At 41.1% G+C, this 15,432-nt stretch overlaps 1 protein-coding gene across 2 annotated transcripts; it reads left to right on the forward strand.

The window, feature by feature from the left end:
• Positions 1-212: 212 nt before the first annotated feature.
• Positions 213-15,232, forward strand: LOC306919493 (transcription initiation protein SPT3 homolog). Of its 2 annotated transcripts, XR_013789558.1 has the most exons (13): positions 213-363; positions 2,426-2,525; positions 5,234-5,318; positions 8,576-8,662; positions 9,340-9,433; positions 9,713-9,858; positions 10,173-10,248; positions 10,419-10,531; positions 11,629-11,733; positions 12,262-12,390; positions 13,857-13,946; positions 14,999-15,092; positions 15,139-15,232. XR_013789558.1 is itself a non-coding variant. In XM_079532253.1 (12 exons), the coding sequence occupies exons 2-12, from the start codon at positions 2,446-2,448 to the stop codon at positions 15,038-15,040; spliced, it is 1,047 nt and encodes a 348-aa protein (XP_079388379.1). In that variant the 5' UTR covers positions 214-363; positions 2,426-2,445; the 3' UTR covers positions 15,041-15,232. The 2 variants fall into 2 exon arrangements, 1 of the variants encoding a protein (XP_079388379.1); XM_079532253.1 differs by having other exon boundaries at positions 214-363; positions 14,999-15,232.
• The last annotated feature ends 200 nt before the right edge of the window (positions 15,233-15,432 follow it).

Raw genomic sequence — 15,432 nt, forward strand, 5'->3', positions numbered from 1 at the left:
GCTGCTCAAAGCGCTTTACAATGGTTCATTGATTCATACATTGGGAGGTATATATATATATATATATATATATATATATATACACACACACACACACACACACACACACACACACACACACACACACACACACACACACACACACACACACACACACACACTTATATATATCCAGAACCTGGAGGCTGGATTTCTGATTCTGACCAAAGAAGATTTTGTCCGATTTTCATCCGAGAGCGAAGCAAAACTACAAAGACCATAGTGCCTCGGTGGCAGAAGCTACCGCTACGTCATCAAAGCGCGCTACGAACGAAACAAACAAACAGAAGAAAAAGTTGCAACTGAACTGAACTTCATATATCTGTGAGTGTTTTCTTCATGTATGTGTATGTGTACCCAATGCCCATGTCCTCCCGAAGTACCTCTGTGTCCTGTCTGTTGTCTCTCATCGTCTCGCTCTGTGTGTATGTATGTGTGTTTATCACCGCAGTGTTTGAATAGGAGGGAACTGGTCTGTATTATCATTCAGATTTTACTGCCGGAGGGGAAGTTAGTGGTCACAGCCACCTGCTGTGTGTGTGTGTGTGTGTGTGTGTCACAGAAGAAGTCTGGAGCTGTGTTGATTTTGTGCCACTCTGTTCTGCTATGTTGTTATTTTAAAGGCGTTATATGTAACTTTGCCCTGTGTTTACATAGCAAAACAATAACTTTTCTTTAACCAATCATTTCCCAGCTGTTATCAGCCACTGGAGGAGTATGGTGAACACTAGCCGGAGTAGCTGCATTTTGAAACACTAGATTTATTTAAAAAAAACATGTTGAATCTAGAGTTCCAACAACAGCCCAATGACCCATACATCCAAACAGAAAAGGCCTATCTGATTGTATTAAACTCACCAACATTGCAGCTGTACAGAAAGCTTGAATTATCCTCTTTCTATTCTTGTTTCATAAAAATACACCATTATGCGCTACTTTCTGTCCAGAATAATCACATGCACGAAATGCGTGCATGTGATTATTTTGTGTTGGAGTTTGGAAGCGCTCATTGGAAATCACTCAATGGCCCTGCGTACCAACTGTTTTGAAATTGCACATAATGCAGGAGACAGCAAGAGGTTGCGTTGTTGAAAACGAACGCCACCACACTACTCCAGTGGCTGATGCCTTTTTGTTTTCTCATATAAACACTGGGTGACGTTACATACTACATGCCTTTAAGCACGTAAGTATTTAGACGTTATTCTGTTCTGTTCTGTTCCATTTCATTGAAGGACACCTTAGACGAGACAGAGAGATACAGCAGGGCTCCCACAACATGCATAAAATGTGTTGCAAAAATGTTTTGTTGATAAAGCCATTGATGATGCCTTTTCAAAGTTAGCTCACCAAATGTAGCTGATTGTCATTGTCTCATCAATGTCTGTGGCGTGTACTAGAGAGATTTGAGACTAGTTTGGAAGTTTTGGACCCCTATTAAGGGTCTCGGACCACCTGTCGAAGACCCATGTTCTAGGGGCTTCACCATAGAAGACCCGTAAGATAATATCTCGTGGAAATACACCAGGGCTGTTTCATGATTTAACCCATTTTGGGGCGGGAACCCCTTTTGGTGTTAGCATTATGTTATGCTTTAGCTATTGAAAAATTGCAGATCAACAAGCTCATAGCGCGCTACGAGCTTGTAGGTCTGCTATTTTTGAAAAATCGAAGAACTGACATAGAAACATAGCTTTTTCAGAAAACTGTCAGGATGTAGAAGACATTTTTAGAATCTGATCTCAGGTCAAAATGGGTTCAAATGGAGAGTATGCACATGCATCACTTTTCCACCGGGACACCCCCCCCCCCCCCCCCCCCCCCCCCTGAAGCGCTCGTTGCAAATCGCTCAACGGTCCTGCATGCATACCACCTGTTTGTTTCTAAATGTCACATGATGCAGGAGTCAGCGAGCCGTTGCGCTGTTGAAAAGGAGCGCTTCCAAACTCTGACACTGTATGACACGTATTTTGGGTTAACCCATTTTGGGCGGGAACCCCTCTTGGTGTTAGCATTATGTTATGCTTTAGCTATTGAAAAATAGCAGATCTACAAGCTCATAGCGCGCCACCGAGTGGCGCGCTACGAGCTTGTAGGTCTTCTATTTTTGAAAAACCGTGAAAATGTGCCTCAAATTTGGAATATATTTTTTTCAGAATGAACGTTTTTAACTCAAATCTTTGCTTCTGGAGTGTCCCTGGAACAACATATTTTCAGATGGGGGTCGGAGGCCAATTACAGATAATTTTTGGGGTCCTTGACATGAAATATTGAGTGATTTACGTAGGCCTAGAAACATAGGTATTTCCGAAAACTGTCAGGATTTAGAAGACATTTTTTTCAGGCCTAAATGGGTTAATGCATGTGTGGCTGTGTTTGTGTGCAGGGTGAAGTGGTTATGAGCCCATGGCCAGCTCTGCTCCCTCCAACTCTAAAGACCGACCCGTCCCGAGGGCCAGCTTTATCCCAGAGCTACAGAGCATGATGTGAGACACACACAACACACTGTCACAGACCTCTGGCTGCTCACCGGTGTTTATTTTGATTTAGTTTTAGTCCTAGTCTTTTGAATACAATTCCATTTACTTTTAGGCACATTTTAGTCACATCTGCAGGGCCCCAAATGACAGTGAAGTGACAATTTATTGAAGGACTTGTAAGACCTTTTTTTTTTTAATGCCTCAAAAAAGAAAGGAAGAAACTTAAGTAATCAACACACTACACTATAAAAACTGGTCAAACATTGGCCAAATTGTCAAATAATATACGAAAGAGACAAACATGGTGAAAATAGCCGATATACAAGCTCACAATGCGGTTATTTTCAAAAATATTTATCTGAGTCAAACAAAATTGAATGCCTCAACTCCTACAATACCAAGTGCTTATCAGGGTGGGGGGGTGGGGGGGCGGGGGTCTCCAGTTCAAACATGATTATTTCAGGGGGGCTGCTTCCTGAAAAGGTTGAGAACCACTGAACTAGTGTTTGAGACAGACAGACAGACAGACAGACAGACAATAAATAGAGAGAGACTGACCCCAATACAACACTGGGCTGGTGCTTCCAAATAGGCTGTTGGAAGCCATGGCAACCTGTTGCACTGACATAATGGAGACAGTTATCACATGCAGTCAAATCCTATACAGTATATCCGCATGATCATCATAATCATACACTCACATGTCTTTGATACTTTTTCTTTTGTATCAATGTGTGTGTGTGTGTGTGTGTGTGACGCTAATCGTTATCATTTATCGTGATTAAAAAATGCTCACAATGATCATATTGTGGAGATTTTGATTTATCGTGAAATTGTCCTCCATCATACACTAGAATGAATAGGCTTTTGATGAGCTGCAAATTCAAAATACTTGATAAAACAGACCTGTAAAAAGCGTTATTTGGTACGCTCTTATTTCACTACACAAATCGATTGGCCAAGAATAGCAGATCTACAAGCACACAATGCACTGTGAGCTTGTAGATCGCCTATGTTTGGCAAACGTTCCCACCGAAATAGGGATGCTGTGGAAGTGGTTAACAAAAGTGGCATTTTAAGTTTTAAAGGACCACTTTTCAACCTATCTTCATATAATAGGTCCTCACTAATAATCATGATAAAATGGCATGATTTTTTTCTACTCAGTCTGTGTCTCATAGGAAGGCTGTGGGCAGTTTAGAAACCGTCTTCCAGTGACATAATTAGGCAGATCTTTTTTTAAACAAGATTCTTTTACAATTTGTTTTAGATTTTCATTATCGTGAGAACGATATGGCTTCCATTTTCGCATTGCAACTTTTCAGGACTAGAAAGCCTGCAGTTTCTATTAGCTTGTATTCCCCATCGATGATGTCATTGGAAGACGGTTTCTGAACTGCCCACAGCCCTCCTATGAGACACAGACGGAGTAGAAACAAATTTTCATGATTATTAGTGAGGACCTATTATTATATGAAGATAGGTTGAAAAGTGGTGAAGTGGTCCTTTAAGCATATTTTGATAATTTTGTCAATGGCAATTATATTTGCCACAATAATCGTGACGTGTAATCTTCATATCGTCCCACTGTGTGTGTGTGTGTGTGTGTGTGAGAGATTTGGGGTACTCACCCTGTGGTGTGTGTGGGCCTGTGGAGTAGAGATGTGGTGTCGGTGGTCAGACAGTCCAATGCCAAACTAAAACCCCAAAACCTACACCTGTCTGAACCTTAAACCAACTGTCCGACTAAACCCACCCTCCAAACCTGAAGCCAACCTGCCCACAACCCCACCGGGCTCCGGGACTGAAAGCTGCAGCCAGCCAACCAACCACAGGTCAAAGGGAGGGAGCAGCGAGAGGCAGGAAAATAGGGAAGGAGGGCGGGAGAAAGACGGGAAAAGAGAAGGAATGGGCGAAGGAGAGTCATTCAGGATGTGGGTTTACGTTAGTCTGGTATCATGGAAGTGGTATCCCTGTATGCAAATTGTGGTCGGGCCTAATTGTGGCGTGTGTGTGTGTGTGTGTGTGTGTGTGTGTGTGTGTGTGTGTGTGTGTGTGTGTGTGTGTGTGTGTGTGTGTGTGTGTGTGTGTGTGTGTGTGTGTGTGTGTGTGTGTGTGTGTGTGTGTGTGTGTGTGTGTGTGTGTGTGTGTGTGTGTGTGTGTGTGTGTGTGTGTGTGTGTGTGTGTGTGTGTGTGTGTGTGTGTGTGTGTGTGTGTGTGTCATCTAAAGGAAGTCAGATATTGTATTAGGACACAATGGAAACAGCTCCTAGTCCAGCTCTAGAAGTATTTACACTATTTGGGATGTGAATCTTTTTCGCAAGGTATCTTCAAGTACTTTCTAAGCATTAAAAGGTCTAAAAAACAACAACAACGTATCCTTTTTGTTGCATTCCTTGAGACTCTTAGGACTCGGGAGACTCTTTGAGCCTCACTACTGACTGATGACACGGCCATCAAATTATTTGATTAGGAATGTGACAAAAACGAAATTCAATTACACACCCCATGGCTTCAAGGGGTGTGTAATTGATAGAAAATAATCCATTGGGTATTTTAGCGCTGTTTTTGAAGTTTTGCTTCAAATTATTTGCAGTGGAATTGCTTTTAAAAGTTTGCAATCCGTAAATATTTAATTCCGCGCTTGAAGTCGCTGTCTGTTGTTGTAATTTCACAGTCTTTGTGTTGAGTGTTCCTCTGTGACTGTGTGTTAGGCTTGCTCTGGGAGACGCTTGCAGGCCGCTGCCCGAGACAGCTGCTCTGGTAGAGGACATCGTTCACACACAACTCATCACAATGGTAATACAGCTGCTCTGGTAGAGGACATCGTTCACACACAACTCATCACAATGGTAATACTAATACACACTTCGGTGTGCATCGGTGGTAGCCTGGTTAATAAACCAGACCGAATCAGCCGTTGGCAAAAAAAAGTTGCCTACCAGCGGATTACGGTCTGGCGAGGCTCAGTAGCACGCCTCTTTCCTACAGCAGAGAACAGGTCGGACCAATCGGGACACGGTATGCAATATAGGCGGGCTTTGGTACAGTGACGTTCAATGCTTGAGACTTTTGACTGACAGTAGCTCTGACCAATTGCGTCAAAGAGAAAATGTTCCCCGGGAAATGAAACCCAAGTGGAGCCAGCCCAGACTGATATACCGCGACAGTGTTGTGTGATATTAGTCTGGCTTATTAGCCAGGCTACATCGGTGGCTCTCAAACATTTTTGGGCTGTTAAAGGAGAATTCCATGCTAGAAGTATTTCTTACCTTTCTTTGTAGTCGTTACGTCCCCACCAAAGAGGTCCAGGTGTTTTTTTGTGCAAAAGCTCCTTATTGGCTATTTCCCCTACCATAAGCCCTCAATGAATTGCATTGAATTGAATGGGAATTGAATGGGGCTATTGTGCTAATTCGCTTATTTCCATCGAAATAAGTAGTAAAGTGTGCCGCTTGGGATATTATTTACATTATGAAGAGAGGATATATACAAAAACATTATAATTTTGAGCGATGGAAATAAGCGAATTAGCACAACACCCCATAGCCCCATTCAATTCCCATTCAATGCAATTCATGTATGGCTTATGGTAGGGGAAATAGCCAATAAGGAGCTTTTGCACAAAATAACACCTGTACCTCTTTGGTGGGACTGGGGACGTAACAACTACAAAGAAAGGTAAGGAAGCCTTTTAGTATGGAATTCTCCTTTTAAATAACTTTTTCATCCACGGCACCCCTGAATTACATTGTTACTTTATAGCACCTTTTGTCATATCTTTCCCCCAAATATGTCACGAGGAAAACTGGAGAGTATATTTGTTTCCATTAGGACAGACTGTTTACTTGGCATTCAACCACTTAAACCCCAGCATTCCTATTCTGGGGGGAACATTCACCAAAAATAGCAGATCAGCAAGCTCACTAGTCACTAGCTATTTTTGGCGAAGAGACTTGGGGCCCTATTTTCGCCAGTGCCATATCCCTAAACTTCTTTGCTTTTTATTTTTTTATTTTTTACCATTTTGAAAAACATTTTTGAATAGTTTTCTTTATTAACCCATTTTGGGCGGGAACCCCTTTTGGTGTTAGCATTATGTTATGCTTTAGCTATTGAAAAATAGCAGATCTACAAGCTCATATCGCGGCACTCTGTGCCGCGCTAGGTCTGCTATTTTTGAAAAATCAAAGAACGACTGACATAGAAACAGCTTTTTCAGAAAACTGTCAGGATGTAGAAGACATTTTTAGAATCTGATCTCAGGTCAAAATGGGTTAAAATGTCATGCTTCCAAGGAAGCCCAGCCCATATGGACTTACAGGATACTTTTACATTTCATTTGCCATAGAAAATGAACCGACATGACAATTCACAAACAATGATCAAACGAGTAACATCTAAAACACTCAAGCTTCATACAGTATATTGGTCTGGCTGATATAACGACTATTATTTGTCTTTTTCAACGTCATTGGTACCGACAATTTTTTCAACCGATGTGTCCCCTCCTATATCCATATTCCAACGTTTTGTGTTTTTCCTTAAATTAATGTCTTACTTGATCCTACTACAGCATCACACAAAAGTATACAAAATAGCAGATCTGCAAGCTCAAAGCTTTGATCTTGTAGATCTGCTACCTTTGCTATTTATTTTATTTGAATCCTGAAAAGGACTCCTCATGCATAGAGGGAAGCATGAAGTCCGTCCGCTGCCCCCCCCAGGTTGGCAGAGGAAGTGTAGCACCCAGGATTACATTAGATTACACTGGGTGAAACAAAATGGGTAAAAAACAAAAAAAATCCTGAAAAGTAACATTGTTGGACATAATGGGCCTCATGCGCCAATAAGTTCCTAACTTTTCTTCTTACATTTCTTCCTAAGTGAATTCCTAAGAGAAGTCCAGTCAGATTCATGAAACGTTCTTAAGTAGGCAGAATTGTTCGTGAGCATGTTCTTATGATGATGAATCCAAATCCTCGTAACTTGAAGGGGTGTGCCAGTTCATTCAAATTATCATAGGTAGACGCCCCACATATCCCAATTAGCATCCTAATTACCATAGTGAACAGCCCCACCAATCCCATATAAGGCATTGGGAATTCACTTTCCTACCTGTGTTCACCCAGGTGGGTGTGGTTTTGCATGACTCCATGGCCTTGCCTGCAGTCACACCTGTGTGTGATTGCAGCACACAAAAATCACAGGACCTCACACAGAAATAAAGTTGAGTGAAGTCAAGAATACCTAAAGAAGTCTAAATATGGTGGAACACCAGACTCCAAACATTAAAAATCAATAGTACTGTAGAGGTACTGAAGTGAACAGAAATTTTCATATTTTCAATATTTCAATATTTTCAATATTTCAATATTTTCAATATTCATGAATGTATTTTATTATTTATCTCACAATAGTCAACTTTCTTATGTGGTGGGTATGTTGCGTTTGTTTGGGTTGGGTTGTAAACTCTAAACCAGTGGTTCTCAAACATTTTCATGTCAAGGACCCCAAAATTGACATGCATTCTGCAGACCCCCATATGAAAATATTTTCTGCTATTTATCAAAATGTTTCGAAAATCTACATGCTCAAAATGGGCAGTAATGGGACGCGTTTGTGAGCTTGTAGATTGGCTATTTTCAAAGTATAAAATGGGATTAAAGTGGTAAAATGTTCCATATTTTGCTGTGGACTGCCTGGAACTTCCTCAAGGACCCCTTGAGGTCCTCAGACCAAACTTTGAGCATCATGCAGAGGGCGCTGTTTTTCCTTTATGTTTTCAGATTGCACTTAAGAACAAAAAAGGCACCCTAAGAGTGCTCCACAGTGTGCGTAGATTCTGTTCTTACATACGAACAAATCACAACTAAGAAAAGATTGAGGGATCCCAAAACCTACTTAAAAACTTCCTAAGTGGGTCTAAGAACAAATTTCCTCTTAAGAACTTCTTAAGAATGGTTGGCGCATGAGGCCCAATGATGTTTCCACCCGACATAGACGATATCTAGATTATGCTAATTGCTGTTCTATGCATGGTTTTGGTTGGTCAGCTGCAGCAGGCGTGCGAGGGGGCTGTCTTACGAGGGTCAAGGGTCATTTCAGCTGAGGACATCCTCTTTCTGATGAGGAGAGACAAGGTAAGGAGATACACACTAAGCACAAATTCACACGGAGGTCGCCAGATAGAGGCTAATACATTCATTAAAATGAGAACTACAGGATTAGCTTATCAGAGCAAACAAATACATTTATATTTTGGTATTGAGGACAGTACTCATAGTACTATAGGTACTATCACTCCCATATTTTACATGTACAATATGGGAGTGAGTACTTCAATACGACTGGGCTTTGTCCCAATATTTCTTTGTTCCCCCCCCCCCCCCCCCCCCCTATTATGACATTTTTAATGTGATATTTAGTCTACCATTAAGGCCTATATTTTGGGGTTGGTAAGCAATTTCTTTATTTTCAGCAGTGCAACTGATACTTCCAGCTTTATATCTTCATCTTTTATTCATCACAACTGCTTTATCTCACAACTGTGATTTATTTATATGGCTATCATGAACCAAAGTTGCACATGCCAAACTCTGAAGTTGCAGGTCTGAAAATTGCAGATCTACAAGCTGACAGTGTGCAGCAGCGTGGTGTGTGTTGTGAGCATGTAGATCTGCTATTCTCGGTGCACGATGCAATGTATAATCAGGTATACATCGGACAGGAGAAAACAACACGTTTTATGTGTGTCACAGGTTAATATTTCTTCTGACTGTATTTATTGAGATTCTTCTTTTCTGCTTTTTGCTGCCAGAGGAAAGTATCCAGGTTATTAAAATATATCCAGTTTAGAGATTATAAATCTAAACTCCTCAAAAGCATGGAGGAAGAAGACACACAAGACACAGGTATGCGCACGCACGCACGCACGCACGCACGCATGCACGCACGCATCCTAGCAACCACACACCCACGATTATTATCGATATTATACACCCTGATCTCAAACCTGATCTCAAACTCATTAGCTAAAATGACACGGATGCTTTGCCGGTCTTAACAGGTTAACTGGTGGCAGTGGCACTCTTGTCATTAAAGTGTTAGTTTTCTAGCACCTGCTAAAGGTTTGTAGGAATGTCTGTGTGTTATGTCTTTAACATCTTGTCCAAATCACCCGTGTCTCGTAGACCGCTGGGGAGGTGCTGCCACTGGAAATAACCAGAGGAGGCAGCGGTTGGCTCAGGACTTCCTGGTGTGGATGGATCACACCGGAGAGCTGCTGTCATTGGCTGAGAGACAGGAAGTGGATCCTGTCAAACAGGAGCGACTGGAGGTCAGGGTTTAATATTATGATTATCAAGTAGTTTTTGCCGTGAGTGTTTTTAATTTTTATGTTATGTGTTTTTGAGGTGACCGTACTTGATTAGACCCCTTGGTGTGGTTTTTATGGTGCAATGATGTCTTCCCTTTGTATTTAAGCTATTCATTTTCAGAGAGTTAAACTCTATTCAGTCATGTAGACAAATTGGAAGACACAGATTAAATAACCTTTTTTAGGCTCCTGTGAATGATGATAAGGTCCGCAGCACAGGTCACTACTTTCATGTATTTTGTACAGTTAGTGTTTATACATTTTGTGTTTTACAGCGCATCGAGCGTCAGACTCGGGCTATGGATCAGAATCAGTACTCTGAGTTCTGTGAGAGCCGACAGCTCAGCTTCGGTAAGACTGCTGAGAACATTAGGCCAGAGACGTGTATAATAACCGGAATGAGTACACCACTTAAATGCATACAAAAAAATACTTGTTTGTTCTATCAGTCTGTCGGTCAGATTGTTAACTGTGTGTGTGTGTGTGCGTGTGCGTGTGCGTGTGCACGTGCGTGCGCGCAGCTAAAAAGGCATCTAAGTTCCGAGACTGGTTGGACTGTAGTAGTCTGGAGGTGAAACCCAACAGCATCGCCATGGAGATCCTGTCATATCTGGCCTATGAGACGGTTGCCCAGGTAACTTTGGCCTTCCTGATGTCATGATGTAATTTGTATGTGAGGGGACATCATTTAAATTAATTTTCGAATACTTCATTTTTAAAATAAATAACCTCTCACACTTATTGCCAGTGTGCCAGTGATCACGCTCCCCTGTGCCAATGTTGGCACCCGTGCCTAAGGTTGCCTACCCCTGCTATTCATTTAACCCATTTAGGCCTGATGTCGAAATTAATTTTTTTTTTTCTAAATCATGACAATTTTCTGAAAGATTTGAGGCACATCTTAACGATTTTTCAAAAATAGCAGACCTACAAGTTCATATCGCGCCACTCAGTGGCGCGCAATGAGCTTGTAACATAACATAATGTATGTAACCACCAAAAGGGGTTCCCGCTCAAAATGGGTTAAACCATTTAGCCGGTTCTACAAATGTCTTAATTTCAAGGACCCCCAAAATTATATGTATTTGGCCGCCGGGCCCCCCCATCTAAAAAATATCTTGTTCCAGGGACCCCCAGAAGCAAATATTTGAGTTTAAAAAGTCCCGCTTTTAAAAATAGAATATTCAAAGATTTGCACACACTTTTTCACAAGATTTTTCTAAAATAGCAGATCTACAAGCTCATGGCATGGCATTAAATGACGTGCTTGTATATCTTATTTTTGAATAGCCAAACTATAAAATAATGCTTTTTAGCTCAAATCTAAAATGCTTCTCATGGGTTAACCCATTTTGGGCGGGAACCCCTTTTGGTGTTAGCATTATGATATGCTTTAGCTATTGAAAGCAGGGCGCGCTACAAGCTTGTAGGTCTGCTATTTTTGAAAAATCGAAGAACGAAAACTGTCAGGATGTAGAAGACATTTTTAGAATCTGATCTCAGGTCAAAATGGGTTAAGCACTTGAACCCTACATATATAATGAACGGGGAATCTGAATCTGTCAAGAGAACGTTGTGTGTATTCATTTTGTTTGCCCTGCCTGCATGCCACCATGACAGAGTGAAATTGTGACTCTTGAAATGTTCAAGAGAAAAAAATGCTCTCTTACCCATTCACTCAATGACATGGCTTGATTCATTTCCCCCCTGTTTGTCTTTCTTCCGACACAGATTGTAGATTTGTCTCTGTTGGTGAAGCAGGAAATGACGTCAAAGACCAACCCTATCAGTCACGTGATCTCCGCCAGCTACATCCACTACAGCACACACACTGAGGTACATGTACAGTCCTACCCTCTCATCTGTCTTCAACTACGTAAAGTTCAAGTTGTTGTGGTGAGCGCTGTCTGTATGTCTTTTCCCTCTGTGGCCGGGGGCACATATATAGGCCCATGTACTGTATATTTGACTCTGAGGAAGAGGAAAGTCAAAACGTCGGTCACCCCTGCAAAATAATAAACACGTGCAGACCAGTCGAGTGCTCCAGTATATTGTATTTGGGTAGTGCCCAGGTGTTCTCTCTGATGCAAGTTGTCCCTGTTGAGCACCGGCGAGCCCTCCTGCCTTCAACTGGCTGAAGAAGCAGCGCTGGACTTCTCTTGTACCTATATGCCCATATATAGACTGCCGCAGCAGTTGTCAACAACGCAGTAGCCCCGGTGACGATGGGCAGGCGGGGGGGGGTGTGTGCTGTGGATTCACTAATATGGACCTTCTCGGCGTCAACGCAAATCTGCATGCCATGTCAATCAACGGCCCCTGTCTCTCTCTCTCTCTCTCTCTCTCTCTCTCTCTGTGCGTCAGGAGAAAAAAGACCCAGACTCACCTGAGGCCACTCCCCCTTCCACTCCAGGCTCCTCCCACTCTTCTAAGCCCCTCCTCCAGGGTAACGGAAGCCTGGACGGCAGAGCCAGACAAAGGAAACGGAAGAAGGTGTGTGCGTGCGTGCGCGTGCGTGCGTGCGTGCGCCCTCTCTCTTTTGGGCATGTTCTGGTTGCTTGTTGTTGTTTCTCTCATTAAATAAGTCAACACTGATACCTGGCTGTGACAATGACTTGTGTAGGGGAGCCTAAAGTACCAGGGGCCTGTTCCACGAAACTTGGATTAACTAATCCAGGATTTAGGCCAAAACCAGGCTTTTTAAATCCTGGTCTTTACAGCCTGGTTTATTCTGTTCCACTAAAGCCAAGCAAGGCTTAGAATTGGTGGATTTATCGAGCCAGGATCATAAAGCCTGGCTGAATGCAGAGCCTGGCTTTTTGTTTCTAGACCCATTCGGTGGAACACAGATTTACTGATCCTTCTTCTTCATGGGGTATTATGGCAGTTTGCATCATTAATAGTTGCATTACTGCCCCCTTCTGTATATCTCAGTATCATTACTAATCTATTCAAGACTTACTGATACAAGGACTTAAGCTTCTAAAATAAATACTGCTGCTGTAATTAAAGAGAGAACATACTCTCAACAGTGGATAGACTGAATGATTAACTACCCCAAAAATATAGTTTACATTTTACCACTACTATTAACTTAAAACAGAATTCTTAATATTGTAAGCATAATGATATTGTCGCATTGTGATATTTGGCCATAACTCCCTCCTCTGAGGGAGCTACCTTTGGGGAAGGGGGTTGTTGTCCAGACAGGGGCCAGACTGGTGAACTGTGGGTCATGGGTTCAATAGTGGGTGAAACGTTACAATGGTAATATGTTGTAAAACAATGAGTAATGGTAATATTTAGTGGTTTTCACTTTTACAAAAAAAAATATAATATAATATAATATAATATAATATAATATAAAATATAATATAATATAATATAAAATAATAATTCTTCTTAACCGTGCACTTGCACGACAGCAAACCTATTCTGGGGAACATTCACCAAAAGCAGCTGATCTACAAGCTCACAAGCTGTCATGATGTTGTGCAGCCTATATATTTTGTTTTTTTGATTTTATATAGTGCTTAAATTAGTCCTTTAATGCAGACCGATAAAAATAAGGCAACATAAACCTATAATAATTGAATAAGTGTGGAAAACATCATTGGTTTGTGATCAGTTTGACTGCTTAATGATCAGTAAAGACATCAGGATTAGGTTAAACCTGGCTGTTAGCCTGGTCCGGAGCAGGCTAAGTCCAAAGCATTAGTTTCCATGGTAACTAATGTAGCATCACTTTCATGAAACCGAATCAAGCCTCAACATATCCAGGTTAACTGGTTAAATTAATCTGGCAAGATTAACCAGCTTTCATGAAACCGGTTAATCGCTGATCCAGGATATATTAAACCAGGATATCTGTTAAATCCCGGCTTAATCTCTAATCCAAGTTTCGTGAAACGGGCCCCAGGTAAGTAATACTATTATGTTTGTGTATGTGTGTGTTTCAGAGCTGTCCTGCTACAGTGGAGCCACCTAGTGGAGCCATCCAGACATATCACATTAGAGAGGCTATCAGAAGATATAACTACAGACACACGGTATGTTCGAGTTTGTTTTTTCAGTGACTAGGGCTGTCACGATTACAAATTTAAGTTGACGATTAATTGTCACACAACTAATGTGATTAACGATTTGCCTTTTAGGCTTCGTAATAACAAATTGCACGGGGCAGATATGACAAATAACTTAAATATACAAATAAATCACTGACACATTTAATAATCTTTTATTTCCAAAACATTTATGAAATAGGTGATCTACAAGCTTACAACATGTCACAAAGTAATGTGCTGTAAGCTTGTAGATCTGCTATTTCTGTTTTTTATTTATTTTTTATTAGGTGATAATCTAATAAATTGTGACAGGCCTATTGGTGACATGGCATATAGCATTGTTTTTTGCCCTAACAAGATATTTCAAAAACATTGACATAGCATTTTCTGTGAACCTTCATGCTATTGATTTTGGTGACCCCCATTGCTTTGCTCTAACCTAACGCATGCCCATAGTCCAGCTGCTTAGCTCCAATATATAAAGGGATCGTTCAGTTTGTGATAAAAGCATGAAATTTGGTACACATATAGCCAAAGGCATCCCAAACATAATTGGAGGTGGAGGCATCCTGAATTTTCAACATGGCACCCATGGCAGCCATTTTTCAAAATGCCACCCATTGACATCCTATTATAAGGCAATATTGTCTAAATTTCCTTATGCTTTAAGTAGCATGTGACATATCAAACTAGGGGTGTTTCATGATGCTGAATCCATTCCAAGCATTAGTTTTGCATAAAAACACTCATTGGGCTAAATTTGGCGATAGCAACTTGCCCAACTGTGCTGATGTCAGCACATTTGGGCAAGTTGCTATGGCCAAATTTAGGCCCAATTTGGCCAATTAGCCCAAACTAATGCTTGGAATGTATTCAGCATCATGAAAACCCCCTAGTTTGATATGGTTTTTTTTGCGAGGCCACACAAAAGTATTGCGAGGGAAGTGAAGACATTTATCTTTTAACTCATTGTCATTTTGGCCGGGGCTCCCTTTTGTACCTGAAATATCAATAAGTGTTCTTTTTCTCTCTTGCAGGGTTCGTATCGGAGGGGTGGCATGGCCTTCTTGGCCTGTTAAAGGTTTTAACACTCACTTATGAATGCATGTAAATATTGTTCGTTATTTCCAACTCTGATCACGCCATTTTTGCCTGTTTATCAGATATGTAATGTAGGCTAACGCTAAATTAGTTTTCAAGAGAAAACTCACATGAAGATATCCCTGTTATTTTGTGCTCATTTGTTCTGTATAAATCATAATACGGTCCGAGTTTTGATTTATTTTATTTTGATGCTTTGTTCATTTGAAATAATTTAAGGTGTCCATTATTATTAGTCCAGTGATTTGAGCCGAATGTGTTTCATTTCAATTTCACAATGCTGTAAAATATGTTGAGGATATCGTAGAGCGTCTGCTAAATGCCTAAATTGTAAATTGATCATAGGAAATAAAGGAAACGATTGTTATTT

Source organism: Electrona antarctica (assembly GCF_951216825.1).
Source record: "Electrona antarctica genome assembly, contig: scaffold_332, whole genome shotgun sequence".
Taxonomy (NCBI): domain Eukaryota; kingdom Metazoa; phylum Chordata; class Actinopteri; order Myctophiformes; family Myctophidae; genus Electrona; species Electrona antarctica.

Bases quoted from the DNA above. Each gene is read 5' to 3' on its own strand.
- LOC306919493 (XM_079532253.1), top strand. From the start codon at position 2,446: ATGGCCAGCTCTGCTCCCTCCAACTCTAAAGACCGACCCGTCCCGAGG. The intron at 9,434-9,712 runs GTATGCGCACGC...CGTGTCTCGTAG, and splicing joins AGAAGACACACAAGACACAG to ACCGCTGGGGAGGTGCTGCC. The intron at 9,859-10,172 runs GTCAGGGTTTAA...TGTGTTTTACAG, and splicing joins TCAAACAGGAGCGACTGGAG to CGCATCGAGCGTCAGACTCG.